Raw genomic sequence first — 18219 nt, forward strand, 5'->3', positions numbered from 1 at the left:
ATGGACCAGAGGAGTTTGACTTATATTCAACATTTCAATTTTATTCCCGAAATGCAAAAAAAAAAAAAAAAAATCTTCTTCTGATTTAGTTCGACTTCAACAAAACTACATAAACGTATTCTCATCATTACGACATTTTTCTCGACATCGCCCATTCATTTTCGGAATGCAAAAGGAACCAAAAGCCAGATTTCTCACGTCTATGAATATTGTTCTGTATTTACAGACTTATATTTTTACGTGTATTTTTTTTTTACAGTACATCCTCGTAGTGAGTACGGCCCCTTTAAGCGCGGACTGGCTCGTTCTTGTGGAAGGGCGGCGGAGCAAGCGGTGGGAAGGGCGGCGCGCTCCTCCCGGTCGCGGAACGGGTACGGATCTGCCAACGTGCAGGGCTGGGAGTCATTTTTGATCTCTCGAGTCGTCGTTGCGCCGTTCACTCAGTTCGCTATTGAAGTGTTACCGATAAACGAGGTTTTGACCCTTGACAGCGGAGAGGACGGAGGACGGACAGTCGGGCACTGCCGCGGCCGCCGCCGCCGCGTTTCCCCGCAGACACATTCTCTGCCGCTCGCGCTCCACACCGCGTCCCACAGCTGCTGCAGGGCTGCTCCACCGTGCCATGGGAAGTCCGGGCGATGGAGGACTGACGCCGGAGGGGCCGTGAAGCGACGCGCGTTCCGTTTGGATAAAGGAGCAGCTGGTGAAGGAGGGCGCCGTGCGAGATAAGGCTGGCAGAGAGGAGTGACAGCGCCGGCAAAATGTCTGTCCCGGTAAGAACATGCCGCTCCAGGCTCCTCCTTGCCCGTGCTTAGCTATTTTTGTATTTTATTATATTTGCAGACATGTTTATATTTCCCCACGCTGGACCGAGTGACAGTTCGCGCGCTGCGCCCGGCACACACCCAGCTCTGCGCCACGCAGCGCTCCGTATGGGGGAACATGCCAAGTTTCAGATGCGCTCAGCGTGTGTCGACCACTTTCTGCAATGTGCGTCCTCCCGGGGGCCACTCGTGTTCCTCACGCATGAGTGGAATTTCCCGAAAGGACTCAAATGGCGAAGTGTGACAGCAGCCACTGTGCAGCTCCGCTCCTGGACACGGGAGCTCTCCCTCCTAGGCCACTGTGATGCCACGGCTATTCTCGGCAGGCCTGGCCTGTCAACAAATTCAGACAGCTGATGTGCGCGTGCGCGTGTCTCCGTGCTCGTGTGCGCGCGCGCGCCCGCGCGCCCTGGGGATTGATTCGTACCATCAGTCTGCTTGGCTGCTGCTGATGGAGATGGTCTTGATGGAGCTTGTTGCGTTGTTCTTTATCACATTCCTGAGGAGCTATTTCACAAACTCCGCCTGAAAGGTCCAATGGGTGTGTGTGTGTGTGTGTGTGTGTGTTCAGCTATATGCCACAAATGAAAAGGGGCTTACATCTTATTTCCAGTCCTTGTGATTAATAATGATAATAATAACGTATTTAATATCACCAGCATGTCTACTTTGTACCTGTCATGCGTTATGCACATGCACATGTATGCACCACAGATATTCCATTGTGATTTCGCAATCAATTCCCAAGAGTCGGCACATCTGCTTCTGCAGTTTTTTGTGCTGCAGGCCTTTAAAGCTTTAAAAAAAAAAAAATGCCGTCACTATAGGGTTGTATGATATGACATATGAACTCCTGACGAAGATGCAGATCACCCTACATCACATTTTAATACTGTATTTAGTTTATATAAAATAACCACACGGAAAAAGGCCTATTTCTATAGCTGCATTATATATGCTTGAAATACTTACTCTTATTATAAGATTATTCTTCTCCTTTTGTATTCCAACCACGGTAGGTCTTAGGAAAAGCCTCTTGCAACGCCTTAGCTCTCAACTCCTTTTGTGTTCTTCTCATCCCAACTAAGAGCTGCAACAGTTAATCGATTAATCGATTAGTAATCGACGACGAAATTAATCGCCAACTATTTTGATAATCGATGAATCAAGTAGTTTTTATAGAAATAAATGTAAAAATTCTCTGATTTCACCTTCTTAAATGTGAATATTTTCTGGTTTCTTTGCCCCTCTATGACAGTAACGTCAATATATTTGGTTTGTGGACAAACTAAACATCATTTTGACATTTTTGGAAACACAATTTGCATTTTTCACCATTTTATGACATTTTATGGAGCAAACAACTAATTGGTTAATCGAGAAAATAATCAACGGATTAAGCGTTAACGAAAATAATGGTAATCGGAATAGTTTTGATTGAACAAACTTGAACCTCTTAATTTCCTAATACAGATGAACTTACCAAAACATCAAACATTGTTAATGTACTAAATAGTAAGGATGGTAAGATTCACTGATCGGCATTGGTGGCATAAAAGTTCACGATGTAATTTACCTGATTAAAAAAATAAGAAAAGTGTTTGGCATGTAATTTATGTAATTAGAGGCCCTCTGCTTTCTGTAAAAATGTGACCAAAACGTTTATATATGGATTGATTCCTCATCTATCCTGTTTTTCTCAAGAGTGCTCTCTCGTCTCCACTGCTGCCAGTGGCCAATTCTCGTCAAGTCTCTCAGCCAAGTTATGTGCGAGGTAGAGGCACGTCCGTACTAGTCACAGATTAATCGCGTAGGAGATGCACACCCCCAGTACACATGCAATATGGTCACTAAGCATGAGCTCACATGAGTGGGGAAACCAATATTCATTTACAGTTAGTGTGTTAAGTGTTAATTTTTTACCACATTTCATTATTTTTTTTACGTCCAATTCAATTTGATTTGTATAGTGCCAAATCACTATACAAAGAGATTGCCAGCGGATTCTTCTTCAGTCAGCTTCATCCTCTCTGACAGACAGACAGACAGGCAGGCGGACAGCAGGCCGTACCACCTACTCAGCAGGGAGGACACAAGTACGACTCCACAGTACTTTGAAAGCACATTTGGTACCAAATGTTCCACTGGATCCGTCCCAAACTATTTTTGTAAAATCCCAGTGGAGAATTTCACATTTCAGAAAAACCTCAGTCAACCTGAGTTTAATTCATCCAATGAAAAACGCTTTATTTCACATGTGAAGTATGCTGATTGGCCTGGGAATTGACCAAACAATATTAAGCCCTACTCAGGATTTTTAGATCCTTACTATTCACTGATTGGTTCCTCTTCTGAGATACTGCACTTCTTGTTGGTTGGTCAGTGGTGGACAGTGGTCCACATTGAAATATCTTGACAACTCTTGGATTTATTGTTGTAAAATGTTTTACAGACATTCATGGTGCCCAGGGGATGAATCCTATTGATTTTGGTGATTTCTCTAGTGCCAGCAGCTGGTCAAGGTTATCACTTTCCCTCTGAGATATCTCCATATCTACAATATGGATGGGTGCCCTGATATTGGCGAGCGGAAGTCATGACATCACTTTGGATTTTCTGTCATTTGACCATTCATTTTGGTTTTACTCCGATCATAAATGTGATTATTTTAATGCATCCGAAATTAATACAAGTTATCGCCTGTCTTGTGTTGGCGGCTGTGGCTCAGGAGAAAAAGAGGTCATCCACAAACCAGAAGGCCGGTGGTTCGATCCCCGCTCTCCCAGTCAGCATGCCGAAGTGTCCTTTGTGTTAGACAGGACCGCCTGCTGATTTGTCCAGTCCACTTCCTGCCACCATCTTGTGCTTTTTGAGTCAGTCTGCGCAGTAGTGATCTTGGTGTGGAGCCACAGAATTGAGGTCCTCCTGATGTAGAGCTTCAACAGTTAATCGATTAATTTGATTAGTAATCGATTACTAAATTAATAGGCAACTATTTTGATAGTCGATTAATTGGTTCAAGTAGTTTTTATGAAAAAAAGAGTCAAAATTCTCTGATTTCAGCTTCTTAAATATGAATATTTTCTGGTTTCTTTGCTCCTCCATGACAGTAAACTAAATATATCTGTTGTGTTGACGAAACAAAACAACAACTTGGAGTTTGGGGAAACAAAATCGTAATTTTTCACCATTTTCTGACATTTTCTGGACCAAACAACTAATCGATAAATCGAGGAAATAATCAACAGATTAATCGATAATGAAAATAATCGTTAGTTGCAGCCCTACTCTCATGAACGTGCTCAACCAATTGTGAGTTCAGTCTCAGCTGTCAATCATGACATATGCCCCCTTTTTACAGCATAAAATAACTAAAACCAAACGTACCGGAAAACATATAACACATGGCCGTACACCAGTGTGATATGAAATACCTGAAATGATAGGAACCATCTTTCGATTGTCTATGGTCCAGACAATTTCATTTCTGAAAATACTGATAGTATGAGTCAATTTCTGTGTAAATATTGCACTTACAAAAAGGGAGGTGATAGTGTTGGTTCAGCAGTGTTGCCATGGTTACAGAGAAATTATACAGTGTTTACTAACCTGAGTGGTAGTGAGGTCACCACTGGTGTGTGTGTGTATATGTGTGTGTGCACACATGTGCTCTGTGTTTGCTGTATGAGGTGGAGGGGAAGTGCATTGTGCTGTCTATTTGCTCCAAATGTTCTCATGTACTGCTCAGTTATTATTGTCACTGCAGTATTAGCCAGTGACATCCTCGTTTCCACAGTGACTTTTCCCTTTCCCTGGTCAACACACACACACACACACACACACACACACACACACACACTACTAAGTTAGCAGCAGAGAGCAGGGATGGATCAGATATACAGTATATAGAATTTTTGAAGAGAGTAGCTCAGAGCGCAACATAAAGTGTTCGTTTATACTTGCACGCAGACGTGAATTCATGTGCTTGTACACAACTCACATTTAAGTTTGGAAAATTTTAACATCAATATTTCATATGAAATCATTATACTGTTGGTAACGTGCTGTCATGATCAAATGTTACTTAAAATAATGAAACCTTGAGACTGGTAAACCTGGCAGCACTGATGTTAACGGATGTTACAAAAAAGCAGCATTTGTCTCATTTGAGGAGCATCATCTATGGATCATCTATCATCCATAGTTAGCAATTAATTTTCTGTTGATCAATTGATCTTATTATTATGTATTATGTGTATCAACAGCTTGTTCAATAGAACTTTTGTCACAGGTGATATGGAGGGCTCCTTTCCAACTTTCATTGGTACTGCCCGGAAAAAAAGCTGTAAATTTTCAACGATTCATAATTCAGTAAGCTCAAACTAGTGGCGGTTTAATGTTTTTGGCGAACAAAATAATTGACGTTTGACGAGAGCCATGGGTCCAGAACGAGCAGCTGGCAGACTGTGAGGAAGTATTCACAGAATTTTACAAAAAGTGCATTATAGGAGTACAATCGCTTAACTTACTGTATGATAAAGGAAGCAGCGTTACGTTAGTGTGGGAACATTTGGATCACGTCACATGACACAATAAGCGAATTCTTTTTTTATTGATAGATTTTATTGCTTTCTGATAGGCTGTGGGGTTGGGGGGCACACAGGGAGGCAGAGGCTACCGATAGATTACATTTTTTGTATTCTGACATTGTTGCAGAGCTATTCAGTCGTCGAGCATGAATCAAAATGGTTTCACTTGCTCTAAAGTGCACTGTACAGAGGAAGAGAGAAGGAAACTATGAATATTACGTTGGGTCTCTATCTCTATCTATGATACTGTTAGAGCTAGGGCTGGGACGACTCGTCGACGTAGTCGACGTAATCGACTACATTAATTCCTCGACTCAAATAATTTGCGTCCATGAGTCGCCCCAAACAACTAGATTAACTCAGTTAATCCTCAGTGCGCTCCAGCCGCGTCGCGTCGCCAGGGCAGGAATCGGCCCACGTTCACAGGCGCATGGGGTCTGCGGCAATGTCGGCAACCCACCCGACCCGTCCTGAAGGAGTCTAACGCACGCGTGAGTCAGAGGGCTCGCTACTCGAAACCCCGTGGCGCAATGAAAACGAGTGCGTGCTCAGTGTGTGTGTGTGATCTCTAAAAATATGAAAATAAAATGTTGCTGTTCTTATATTCACGCATGCAAATATGATACGTAGATTTGTGCTACTGACCATAGGCAGAGTCCTGTTCGTGTGTGTATGTGTGTGTGTTGGTTATTTACATTGGTAAATGTGTGAGTACAGCATGCTGCTGTCCATACATACATTTGTCCTCATCTGAGAAAAACTGAGTCAGGCTTTTAAAAATTCAACCTCCATCTCACACACACACACACACACACACGCACATACACACACACAAAATTTCTCCCTGCTCTCCATGTTCTCTGGAGTTGCTAGGGGCAACATGAGGGTGTGCTGAGTGTGGCAGTAATGTATAGGGAGCCCGTGTGTGTGTTATAAGAAAAGGAAGAAATGAGTCCGAAAAATCTTGATGTTAGCATGAGTTATGGTTCTGGAGGCTGCAGTGAAATACTGAAATGACCTAGACCTATACCTAGACTGATGGCCTGAAAATATATAAGCAACATTGGGAATCATTTGATATATGAAATTATAGAGTGGACCCATCATATGAAAATGTCAGAAATTCTACTGATTTTATTTGGATTTTTTGTAGGGCTGCAAATAACAAGTATTTTTTAAATCGATTAATCTGTCGATTATTTTCTTGATTAATCGGTTAGTTGTTTGGGATATAAAATGTCATAAAATGGTGAAAAAGGTCGACTGGTTTCCCTCAACTCCAAGATGATGTTTTATTTTGTCCACACAATGAAGATATTCAGTTTAATTTCATAGAGAAGCAAAGAAACCAGAAAATATTCACTGCACTGGAGACACATTAATAACAGGTGTAAATGTATTTGGGTTAAAATCATATCTAGATACTCGGTGGATGTGGATATGAAATATATTTCAATGGCAGTTGTGAATTGATTTATGCATGAATAAACAATTGGCGTTCAAATTGGAATACAGCAGTTACACCCCCCAACACAGTGTTTTAATACGAAAACATTAAAAAATAAATATATATTTAAGGAAACAGCTGCACTGATTGTCTAATGCCATCTTCCGTTCCTGGCATTTGTGTTAAACAGAGGCAGAGTGTAAAAGCAGAGGGATAGGTAAAGACACACAGTGTTGCATCCGTGTAAACTGTGTGTCTGTTGAATCAGTGTAAGCTGCAGTGTGTGAGCTGACTGTAGCAGTTAGCTTGGCACGTCTCAGTGGTGGACTGCACAGCACAGCAGAGCACACGACACTGTCATTTGAGGATATTGATGTTGAGACTGATACATTTCTTACAATTTCCTCCTACCACTGGATGACAACACTCTCTATTCCTCATTCTCCCCTTCATATACTCCAGTAGACACATGGACCGCTGCTTTGCTTGTTGATATCCGCTGGTATATCTCTACATTATTGGCCCACTTCACCTTATGCAGACGTATGAGCATATGTGTCAGAAAAGAAGTGTGAGGTAATTTAGACAGTATCTCCGTGATGTAGTTTGTCCTCCAAAGAGCACTAGTAGATGTCCTACTAACAAAAATCTTGGGGACTATTGTTTAAGGAATTACTTTTAACTTGTCTTTGTCTATGTAAAATGAGAATTAACTGAAGAATATGGCCTCATGCAAGAATCTATCTAACACATTATTTTTTGGAAAGTTTTTTCATACGTGAGTTTGTATGAACATGGTACTTCTATCTCCAGAAAAGTGTGTAAATTACCTGCGTAAAAACATGATGACTACCACCTGGGAGTATTTGAGCGAACACGTAAAAGGATATAAAATTTGCAAAATGAACATCCCGATAATACAATATTTAAGGCTCCATTTCACTGTGTTCATTCATGGAAATGGCATCAAAGAATAAAATGAAGAATTTAACAAGTTTGGAGATTAAAGTACTGCTTTCAGAGATTGAGAAATGAAAGCCTACAATTGTTGGCAGTGTCAGCAGTGGAATTAAGGGACCTGCTCAAGCAGTGCTGTTATGAAACGAAATAAAAATATCTCCGTTGTAGATATTTATGAGACCTTTACATTACCAATATACCATGAACATAATGATTTGGCCAATACACCTGAGATTAATGGTATGACATAGACATTTACATTGACATCATAAACTGGCATAAGATAAAAATCTTGAATTAAATCAAGCTTTACCAAATTGCACACACTCGTAAATATCTGTGCCATAAATATACCCTAAATTTTTTAGATCAAGATCCATGCATGATTGAAATCAAAGAAAATGTTAAAAAAAAAAATACTAATCTTGTAATGTTAAAGAAAGTGATATAAATAATCCTGGATCTGCCCCTTTGTCTGCATCTGTGTCAAAATGTAATGGGTCCTCTCTCGCCCCATGTTCCATCCTTCTCCCAAGTTTTTTGAAAATCCTTTCTCTCGTTTTTTGCATTATCCTGCTGGAAAACAAACGGATATACAGAAAGTGTTGAAAACATAATGTCCTTGGCGGAGATAGTAACAGCAGTCTAATTGGACTCTCAGCATAGGTCTGAATCACTCGTATATATTTTGTACCTGAAAGAAACAAAATACTGAACGTGGGAAGTTCTCCGAGATCACTCGTACACACCTCTTGCTGGCTCTTGCATTAGACCCACTGTTATTGGATTAAATCTCAAATTTCATCAGATCTGTTCTTGAAAGTCCCCCACTCATTATGACCTGATTAGCTTTATAATAAAAGCCTTTTAACTCACAGTAGAAACCTTGTTTGTTCTGTATATAATAAAGTGTGCTTGTTGTGATATTGTGTCATTATCTTAGCCTCCATTAGCCACAGATGGTTTAGTATTGATTGGCCAATATACTGGTACAGAGCTTTATTGATTGATGGACATGTACGCGATATGTACAATCCAGGAACTAAATACGCTGAACCAAATTGAATTCTTCCTTCTCTGAAATCTACCAAGCTCATTGGGAGTATCTGTCTTCCATCAGTCTCCTTCTCTGTTACAAACTATATTTACAGATACTTTATGGGTGTATTGAGGAGGAAACATGTTGTGAAAATGTTGGCCTGTGTCAGTCATATAGTGAAGTAGCATTGATCAACATCACTGGCAAAACCCTGCTGGCAAATAATGGTCGTTTTGTGCAATTAGGTAGTTTTAGAATATTGAATGTTCCATTAAATGCAGCTTTAGTGTGTGTGTGTGTGTGCATGTGTGTGCGCGCACTAATTATTGAAAAGGTTCAATCAAATCATATTTTACACTACTCATTTCCTAAAGTAAGTACTGTATATCCATTTAAAGAAACAAGTTCATAATACTAATAATTTAAAGAGTTGTCAATGATTCCTTTTGTTAATGTAACATATTCATAAGGATTAGGGACGGCATGTTATCAAGCATCAATGCCAGTGAAACGCCATGATTCTCAATAATTATATATAAGCTGCTGCATACTGAGGGATCCTGTGAGAAATAATCCATACTTGGTTTCACATATAGCGTCATAATCTCATACATGGATTACTATACTCTTACATATATACTACTATACCCTCTTACATGCACAATCATTCTGTCTTTTATATATTATCATACTCATATACATACAGCAGCATTCTCTCTTTGCACAGAACTATAGCCTACATTATACACACATTAGAGGTTTATATGATAGTCTGTGTAACAGACAATAGTATTATATATATGCAAGTATGGTATTGAGCTTGCTTAATGAACCAAGTGGACTGACCTCAATATCAAAGGCCTTCGGTGGATGGGTATCAAAGTCTAGAAGGAAGTTAGTCAATGTGAATCTCTCCCTCATTGACGGATCATATGTGCCTGTACAGGCAAAACCGTGTCTTGCCTCCAGCTCGTCCATCTCGCCAATGCTCCAGAAAAATTGGAATTCATGCGACCTCGCGAAACGGCGCCAATTCGTACCCTGCGACATGGGAAGTCACGTCAATTTGACGTCAACGCCACCGCGTGGACGGACCGACGCGTCGAGGAATAAATCCATCAGAGACAGGGAGGGAGGGAGAGTGATCAGCAGTGTTGTGTTTCAGTTGCGCTCCTGTATACTTGTGACTCCTTGGCTGCACTCAAACAGGTGAGGAGATTAATGATCAGAATGCGCCGCGGTATCTGCTCCAAGGAAATAAGAATCAAGCTGAGTTGCTGCTTTATGTTTTGGTTGCAGCACGGAGACGGTGGTTAACTCCGAAAATTAGCGACAGTTTCACCCTGGAGTTCAAGGCAGCACTCTGGCACACAAGTATGGAGAGAAATTTCAAAAACATCACAAATGTGTATCACATTATTGGCAAGTGAAAAATAAGCGTACAATGATTTATGCGTAGCTTTGAGTAGTCACAAATATTTATTCACAGATTGTTAAATGCATGTGCAAGGAAAGCCTGATAAGCACAGATCAGATTACACATTGGTGAATAAATTATATTTGATCAATTCAAATCAAAAAGCTGGTGGCATGTCATGTTTACAAAGACTGCAAATATTGACTTATTCAAAGAAACGTAATGTTGCATCACAAAATACCATGATTGATTGGGAGTTTAAAAAGAAAAGAGCTGTTTTTAACAGATGTTCAGAGTATGATTGTGCATGTAAGAGGGTATAGTACTATACTCTCACATGTATATTCTTATTTGAAAGAGTATATATGTGTATGTATGAGATTATGATGTGTGAGATTATGTTATGTGTTAAAGCAAGTATGAAATCAATGTGTGTGTGAGAGTGTAAGATTGTGCATGTAAGATGGTGATTAGCATATGTGTAAGAGTATACTAATCCATGTATGAGAGTATGATGTTGAATAAAAGAAAGGATTACATACATACAGTGAACACACACACACACACACACACACACACACACACACACACAACATTACATTGGCCGCCAGCTAATGTGAGCTCCCAGCTGAGGTTATGAGCTGTTTTCAGGATATGAACAATTTACTATCATCATCATCATCTGAAAGTCACTCAGAGTTCTGTGCACAAATCTGTCCTTGAGCGGCTTACTGTAGATAAGTTTGAGATATTTCTTCTAATCATTTCAAGTACTCTGTTACTCTACTTATGTGTACAACTTGTCCCTAATTCGTCAAATGCAGAATATCTAGCTATAGAGCAGCTAATTGGATCTCAGAATTCAAAGACGATTGAAGTCAATTACACCAGATAAATACCGATGTTGCTTAAATGTCTCCTACACTCAGCAACTAAGCAGCAATGATTTTCCCTCAAATATAGGGAGGTCACAGTATAAATGATTGTTATAAAACTCTTAAGCTATGATTCTTTGAATGCCTAAGAAGAAAATCAAAAAAATGACTTAACCCTATTTTCGTGCCCACACTAATTATCCTTGAGCATGGGAATTATTGAAAAAGAAAAAAATTTGAAGTATAATTTTCCAGATGACATCTTCGGATTACTTGTGTGTATAAATGATCCAAAACACAAAGTTATTCAGTTTACAATGACACCAAAGTGCGAGAAGTAGAAACACAAAATAACTATAGCCATTGAATTAAAATCTTCTTAACCATAACCAAAGTGTTTGCGTTGCCTAAACCGCAGATGGGACTCAGGGTATAAACCCAAGTCTCTGGAACTTGTAAGCTCACCATCCACCCTGAACCTATCCATGTGGATCTGGTGCTTCATTCACTCAGAGAAACAATGTCTGTTAATATCACACAGCCAGCAATTTGTGTGCTGAGGTTTTGGAAAAACATTGTATCAACATATAAATTAAATTTCTAGGTGACATTGCGCTGTTTTTTTGACAAATTTGAAGGAAAATTGAGAGCTCCTGTGGTGACGTTCATCATCAGACAGTCAGAAAAATCCCCCTTGAAAAAGCCATGTTCTAATCTCTTCTACTGGAAACCTGTCTCCTTGAATCACCCAATACCTCCAATACCAGCCATTTTCCCTCCCCTAATCCATCCTCCCAGTCGGACACACCTCATCCCAGCTTGTCCACGCTTGGCCTCTGGCCTCAGTCATGATGGGGTCTACATCAGGCCTGATTGGATGATTTACACACTGTGGAGAAGCAGCAGTGGAAGGAGAGAAGGGAGGGGGAGTGGAAATATGTGAAAGAAGGGAATGAGAGGGGGATAATGAAATGGTAAATGGATGAAGAAGAAAGGCAAAGACTGAAAGAGATTAATGATGTGAAGAGGTAGCTGTTACTGTGCCCAGACTGAAAAATGATGAAGGGCTTGATGTAATTTCCTCTGCAGACACTTTTTCACTCACCTTTCACGACTTGCCTTTTACCTCACTCTCTTGTATTTCCATCTTTTTTTTCAGTCACTTTATGTCTCCTCTCATCCGTCATCATAACTCACATCTCAGTACCGATCATATGTAAAAATCAATTGATGCTTGAGCACTACTGAGGTGTGATTTGTAAAAATGGCATTAACATTATTGTCCACCAAAATTGCATCATCCAGGCAGGCCCAGATTAACATCCTAGGGTGCCCCAGCGAAGTAGACTTTATACTTAAAAAAAGGGAAATTGACTATTGCATGAACACTATAGATTTACAAAAACATATAGCTTAAGTACAGGCTTACCGCACATACTACAGAAAAGATTACGACCCAACTAAAAAAAAGAATTGCAATTCTTTTTATACTTGTTTGGATCTCTTCCACTAGAGAATAGAAAATATGACAAGCAAAACCTACCTCACTCATGAGCCTCACAGTTACACCTGACACCCCAGTGCTCCCACTACAATCCCCCTTCTTTTAAAACTGTTTGCTCCACCTGTCAGTCTAAGAACGAATAGCTCCATACAGAACAGACTGAGGTGTAAACAAACAATATTCATTGACGATCCAGCATCTCCTCACAAATGTAAGCATAGAAACTGTTAATTCGAGATGATATTTATTAATTATAAATTATCAGCTCCATCAGGCCCATTCCCCCAGATTTCCCTAAAAATACATTTCAAATCTAAAATACTATTTATACTATGGCTTGGCTGAATACTTCATGGTTATTATTTACAGAGATGTGCTACCATGTTGCCCTGCAGTATGCCCTACTAATCAACATTTTTAATTTGAATTCAATGTTTGAATGAGAGGCAAGGCAAGTTTATTTGCATATCACATTTCAACAACAAGCAACTTAGTTTGAAGCCAGAAGGCTGAGTCCAGAAGCCCTGCCTGTCTATACAGGGAAAGGTGAGGCAGATGTTCCCTCCACATACTCTAAGGAGTAGCTGAACTGAACTGTTTTGCAGCAGGAGGTGAACACCATCACTGATGTTGCATCGGGGGAGTCTGCTGTTTCAGGGTCGGACACAGACGTGCTTGTAAACAGCCAGCAAATGTGGTGGGTGATGGAGAGGCCTTAACCAACCCTGCAGCTTTTACTTCTTCTCCACTACCTCCTCTGAACCCAAGCACTGAACCTCCTGCTGACATTTACCTGATGTAACCACTCACCGTAGAAGCAGCCCCTACTGTGGTGTCATTACTCCATGACGGTCAGCCAGGCTATAGCCTGTGCCAGGACCAGATACTGCTGTGATTTCTCGTCCACCCACTCCTGTCAGTGACGTGTCCAGCTAACTGAAGATGCTACTATGGGACTTAATGGAGCTGAGACCTTTGTTCCACAGCTTTGAGCTCCCAGCCAACATGTTAGAGTGTGTGAATGTGCTGGAGGGGAAGACATTGGACTCTCAAGTCCCTGCAGACAGAGGAACATATCACCGGGTTTGCACTTTACTGCAGACACACAGGCATTCAGCCAGCTATCCTACTACTTTCAGGATTTTCCCTTACGGAGCACTCGCATGGAGGCTTCAACAGAAATGCTGCTCATTCACTTTGGATGTGGTGATGTCATGTATTGTCGAACTGCATTCTGGTTCCGTTGCTTCACTTTTGCTTGCGCTGAATGCGGTAGAAGTTGAGAAGAGCTCAAATTTTCAAGTGGGAGTGCAGGCACCCGCCAATCACATCACGTTTATACCAACACAGGTCCTGACTGACATCAAACGTCAAAATGGGCCTGGAGAGAAGAAGCAGTGAGTTGGTGAACCCAGTGTGTGTTCATCAGGTTCTGAATTTTTACGATGTACTTCTCTTTAGCTGTGCATGGACAGCTAGAATGGCATGTTAGTATGAAACAAATGTCTTTGTCTCTTGTAACAAAAAAAAAAAATGTAATGTCTCTGGAATCTCGGTTGGACAAAACATATTTGCTCCTGTCCATTGGGACTGTGCAATTGTGCTGAGCTGAGCTGAGCTGGTGTGTGACATATTCCAAACCAAAGTGAGAAAAAGTACTGCAAGGAAATATTGGTTGCTCTCAACCCTGGGTTTGTGAGATACAATTCAAATCAATTCAATTAAATTTTATTTGTATAGCGCCATATCACAACATACATTGTCTCAAGGCACTTTACATAGTGAGGTCAGTATTACAATATTACTAGATACAGGCTAGAATGAAGAGGGATGGGCCTCGTAAGAAGCGTTCATATGAACAGATTTGTTCTTAAATTGTTTTTTCATCACTTTGAAGCAATTATAAGTATATAAATTAAATAAAATTTAAATGAAAATGAATAAATTTCACCTCATTTTGTTCACATTATTCTGTTTAATATGCAATTAAAATTATACTGTAATATAATTCTACATGTATTCATGTACCTGTTAAAATGCTGTTGCGCTATGGCCAAGGGAGCACACATCTTTGGCAGTTGGAAGGAGTGTTGCGCACGGAGTCGCTGGCTCTTTGTCAGTTGTTGATTGTCGCCATGCAGGCAATTTTCAGATCATTTACCTAAAATTCCCTAAAATTAGCTCATGACATCTCTAGTCAACCCACAGATGAGAGCGTTATATGTGCACAGTTGGTGTTGTGAGTGAAACAGCTGGTGGTAAACTGTTCCATACGCCAGAGAAGGCACGCCAAATAATTTTAGCATGCCCCATATTGTATAATATTGCAATGAACAAAGGTGTACTGATCCAGCACCACTCCTGCTGACTAAAATGCTAAAATATAAACTGCAGGAAAACTTCAATTTCCGTACTCGTAAAAGTATTCTTTTTACTCTTTAATGCCATTTTCATGAATGAACACTTCCTGACATGGGGCAGGAAGCAAAACCTTACATGCTGTTTTTTGATTGTTGATTATGCAAAGTTTTGCTAATAAACAGGTGTCATTCATCATGTTTACGAGTGTTATTTACACACTTTTCTGAAGATTCTGAAAATAGCTTATCTGCCTTCAGTAAGATAAGTAAAGTCTGTCTTCTCCTTAAAAAGTCTGCCACATTATGGGATGTTGTTTGGTATTATTTTGTTTGATACTACAATCACAAAGCACACAAATTTAGGTTTGACTATGAGGGTTTGTAAGCAGCGGTCATGAGGAGTCAGTCACAGAGCCCGGTTTTCCGCCTGCCGGCAAATCCAGGAGTTGCAGCAGGTCGAAGGAAAATCAGCGGGAAATCTGGACTTGCAAATGGGCATTTGGTCGCTATGTGTGAACTACCAACAACGCGATCAAAGTGACTCGCCGAGCCCATCTTCTGTAGTGTGAGCTGTGAAGTGCATTGACCGCAAGACCCGGCCTATGGAGTTATTTTACTATCTTTATTCAAGAGCGTGGTCTTTCTGTTTGTGCGCATTACTTAGTGATTTCACGTTCAGATTTGTCATTCTTTCCTTCAAAATCTGCCCTCACACACAAATAGCTCCTCCTTGTGCTCATATTGTTTCTTCCTGCATTCACATTTATTCTACTTTTGCTCAAACTGTACGCTTGTGTGCAAATATATTGTTGCTCGCACAGATTTCCTGCTCGCAGCTTCAACTCTTCTCCTCGCACTTCTTCTGTGCTCCCGACTTGTCTGCTTACGGATTTCTGCTGTGCGCTTGGATTTTTTGTGTGATCCTATCAAAAATCCTCAACCAGTAGGATTCCAGGTGAAGTGTTGACCAATGAAAAGATCCCTGTCAATTTGCGGGTGCGTTCGCTTACTTCTTAGAGCGTCCTGTACAGGTGGTTACTCTGTAACCCGGTTCAGCCACTCCGCCCCCCCGGTTAAGAAAGTGACATCGCCTTCTTGACTTTTACGGGAGTCTGTGAGCGGATGGCCGGTGTTATGGCCCCACTGGTTTTTGATTTAACTGGTTCCCATACCTATCTGCTGCAGATGTTATCCGCCTCAGTCAGCAGATTAGTCACTCATTCACAAACATATTAGTGGCAATTTGCATGTCGCATCGGGTAGACGCAGTAGATATGAGATGTGGGGAACAGTTTGTTCCCCAGAGGATCTTCACCCATGTTCTCTGCCTTTGCCAGGTTTCTGAACAAAAATCACTGCGCAAATTATTCGCCAGGCTTGTTATTTTCGCGTTGTGCTTTTTCACAGCAACAGGTGATGAGCGTAACCTCAAGCTATTTGCCGAACCACATATTTACACGTCAAGTTATTTCTCCCTGTCCACACAACACGCAGAGAGCGTCCGCTCAAACTACTTCCTGTTTCGGACCTTTCTGTGTTCTGCAATATATTGAATACGGTTTCTTTTTGACGTCATGTAGTGTGTGACCCCCCACGTCGCTGATGAGTCACGTAGTGTGAACAGCACAACGACTGAAAGCCTCGTGATTACAAGACAGCACGTCGTTTAGCATGAACGGCACAGAGATCGGACGACTTTGAAAATAGCGTTGTGTGCCTTAAGGGCATAAGGTCTCAACACCTCCCCATCCCCTCTCTGACAAAAGCTTTTTCCATCATTCCTCACCTCCCTGTAAGGGGTGCCTTCACTTGCTTCCTCTTATTTCCCCTGCCTCAATGCCCGGCGTCTCTATCTCATTTGCTCTCATCCCTCCAGTCCTCTGTCCCTCCTTATCCCCATCATCTACCCTGCCCTCACATCTTTCTACCACCGCATTCTTTATCCCACACATACTGTATTCCATCTATTCCTTGCCTCCGACTCTGTCTCAGTTTAATCATAAGTGCGCACACACACACACACACACACACACACACACACACACACACACACACACACACACACACACACACACACACACACACACACACACACACACACACACACACACACACACACACACACACACACACACACACACACACACACACTGCTCAGTGGTGTGGAATGGCCTTTGTGAGGAGTAAATTGCTTGGCCCCTTGGTTCACAACCAATTCATGGGATGGCAGCTGGGCAGATTAAACTCTCCCACAGTGTGTTTGTGTGTGTGTACACAGTTGTTTCAACCCAGAAGATGCTTGCATTAACAGAAAGTGAGTAGCAACATTAAAAAAAATTGAAAATGGCTGTCTCTCCAAGTCATTATAAACAATGCACTGCAGAAAATGGTTTTCACCCAAATTCTTCCATTATTGATTTTCTTCCCCCATTCAGTCTGTCCGTGATTTCTATCATTAATAGTACTCACATGGAGCTGGTCTTTACGGTGGCCCTGAAGTGCAAATTACAATGCCGAAAGAGAAAACACAACGGCGGAAGACAAAAAACAACGCCGAAAGAGAAAACACAACGCCGAAATAAAAAAACAACGCCGAAAGAGTGTATTTCAATAGGCGTTGATTCAACTTTTCAATTCAATTCAATTCAAGAACACAAACACATCTCTATGTATGCTAAGGTTCGTATATAAGGTTCATCAGGACCACAAACACACCCTCCAAATGAACCGTTGATCGCTTTATATTTAAAATGTATATTTGCCAGTATTTTACTAAATATGTGTGATGATGAAATGTTGGTTTTCTGAACATACGTCTGACGCTGGACTATTGGGTCCGCTCTGGGGCTCTCTGAAAGTAACTATAAATTATATGGTTGATACCCCTGAGGAACCGTAAAACCACATTTGTGTTGCTCTGAGAAGTTAGGACTGATTCCCCACACTGGTCAAACTACCCCTGCTGTAGATGTGAGAGGGGACACTGGCTTCTCAATTATTTTCTGCACAAATAGAACTCATCTGTTCGGCTCACATTGGCAATCCTTAGATGAACCTTTGGCAAACACGTCCATGTGCTCAATTAATTCATGCCATCTGCATGTTTCGGAGGTACAACACATCCATGGCTTTGAAAGGCATGGAAGATGTTTCTCTTTTTTTTGAATTCCAGGTTTGGATACAAATGCAACGCTAGCTTTACAT

The 18219-nt window shown here is 41.0% G+C and overlaps 1 protein-coding gene across 1 annotated transcript in view; it reads left to right on the plus strand.

Annotated features, from left to right (window-relative positions):
• Positions 1-318: 318 nt before the first annotated feature.
• bcar1 (BCAR1 scaffold protein, Cas family member) overlaps positions 319-18219 on the plus strand; it is an 84873-nt gene continuing 66972 nt past the window's right edge. Inside the window, exon 1 of the mRNA XM_035641624.2 lies at positions 319-773. Coding sequence (XP_035497517.1) covers positions 762-773 — 12 coding nt within the window. The 5' untranslated portion in view covers positions 319-761. The remainder of the gene's footprint in view (positions 774-18219) is intronic.

This window comes from Scophthalmus maximus, chromosome 7 (genome assembly GCF_022379125.1).
Source record: "Scophthalmus maximus strain ysfricsl-2021 chromosome 7, ASM2237912v1, whole genome shotgun sequence".
Lineage (NCBI taxonomy): Eukaryota > Metazoa > Chordata > Actinopteri > Pleuronectiformes > Scophthalmidae > Scophthalmus > Scophthalmus maximus.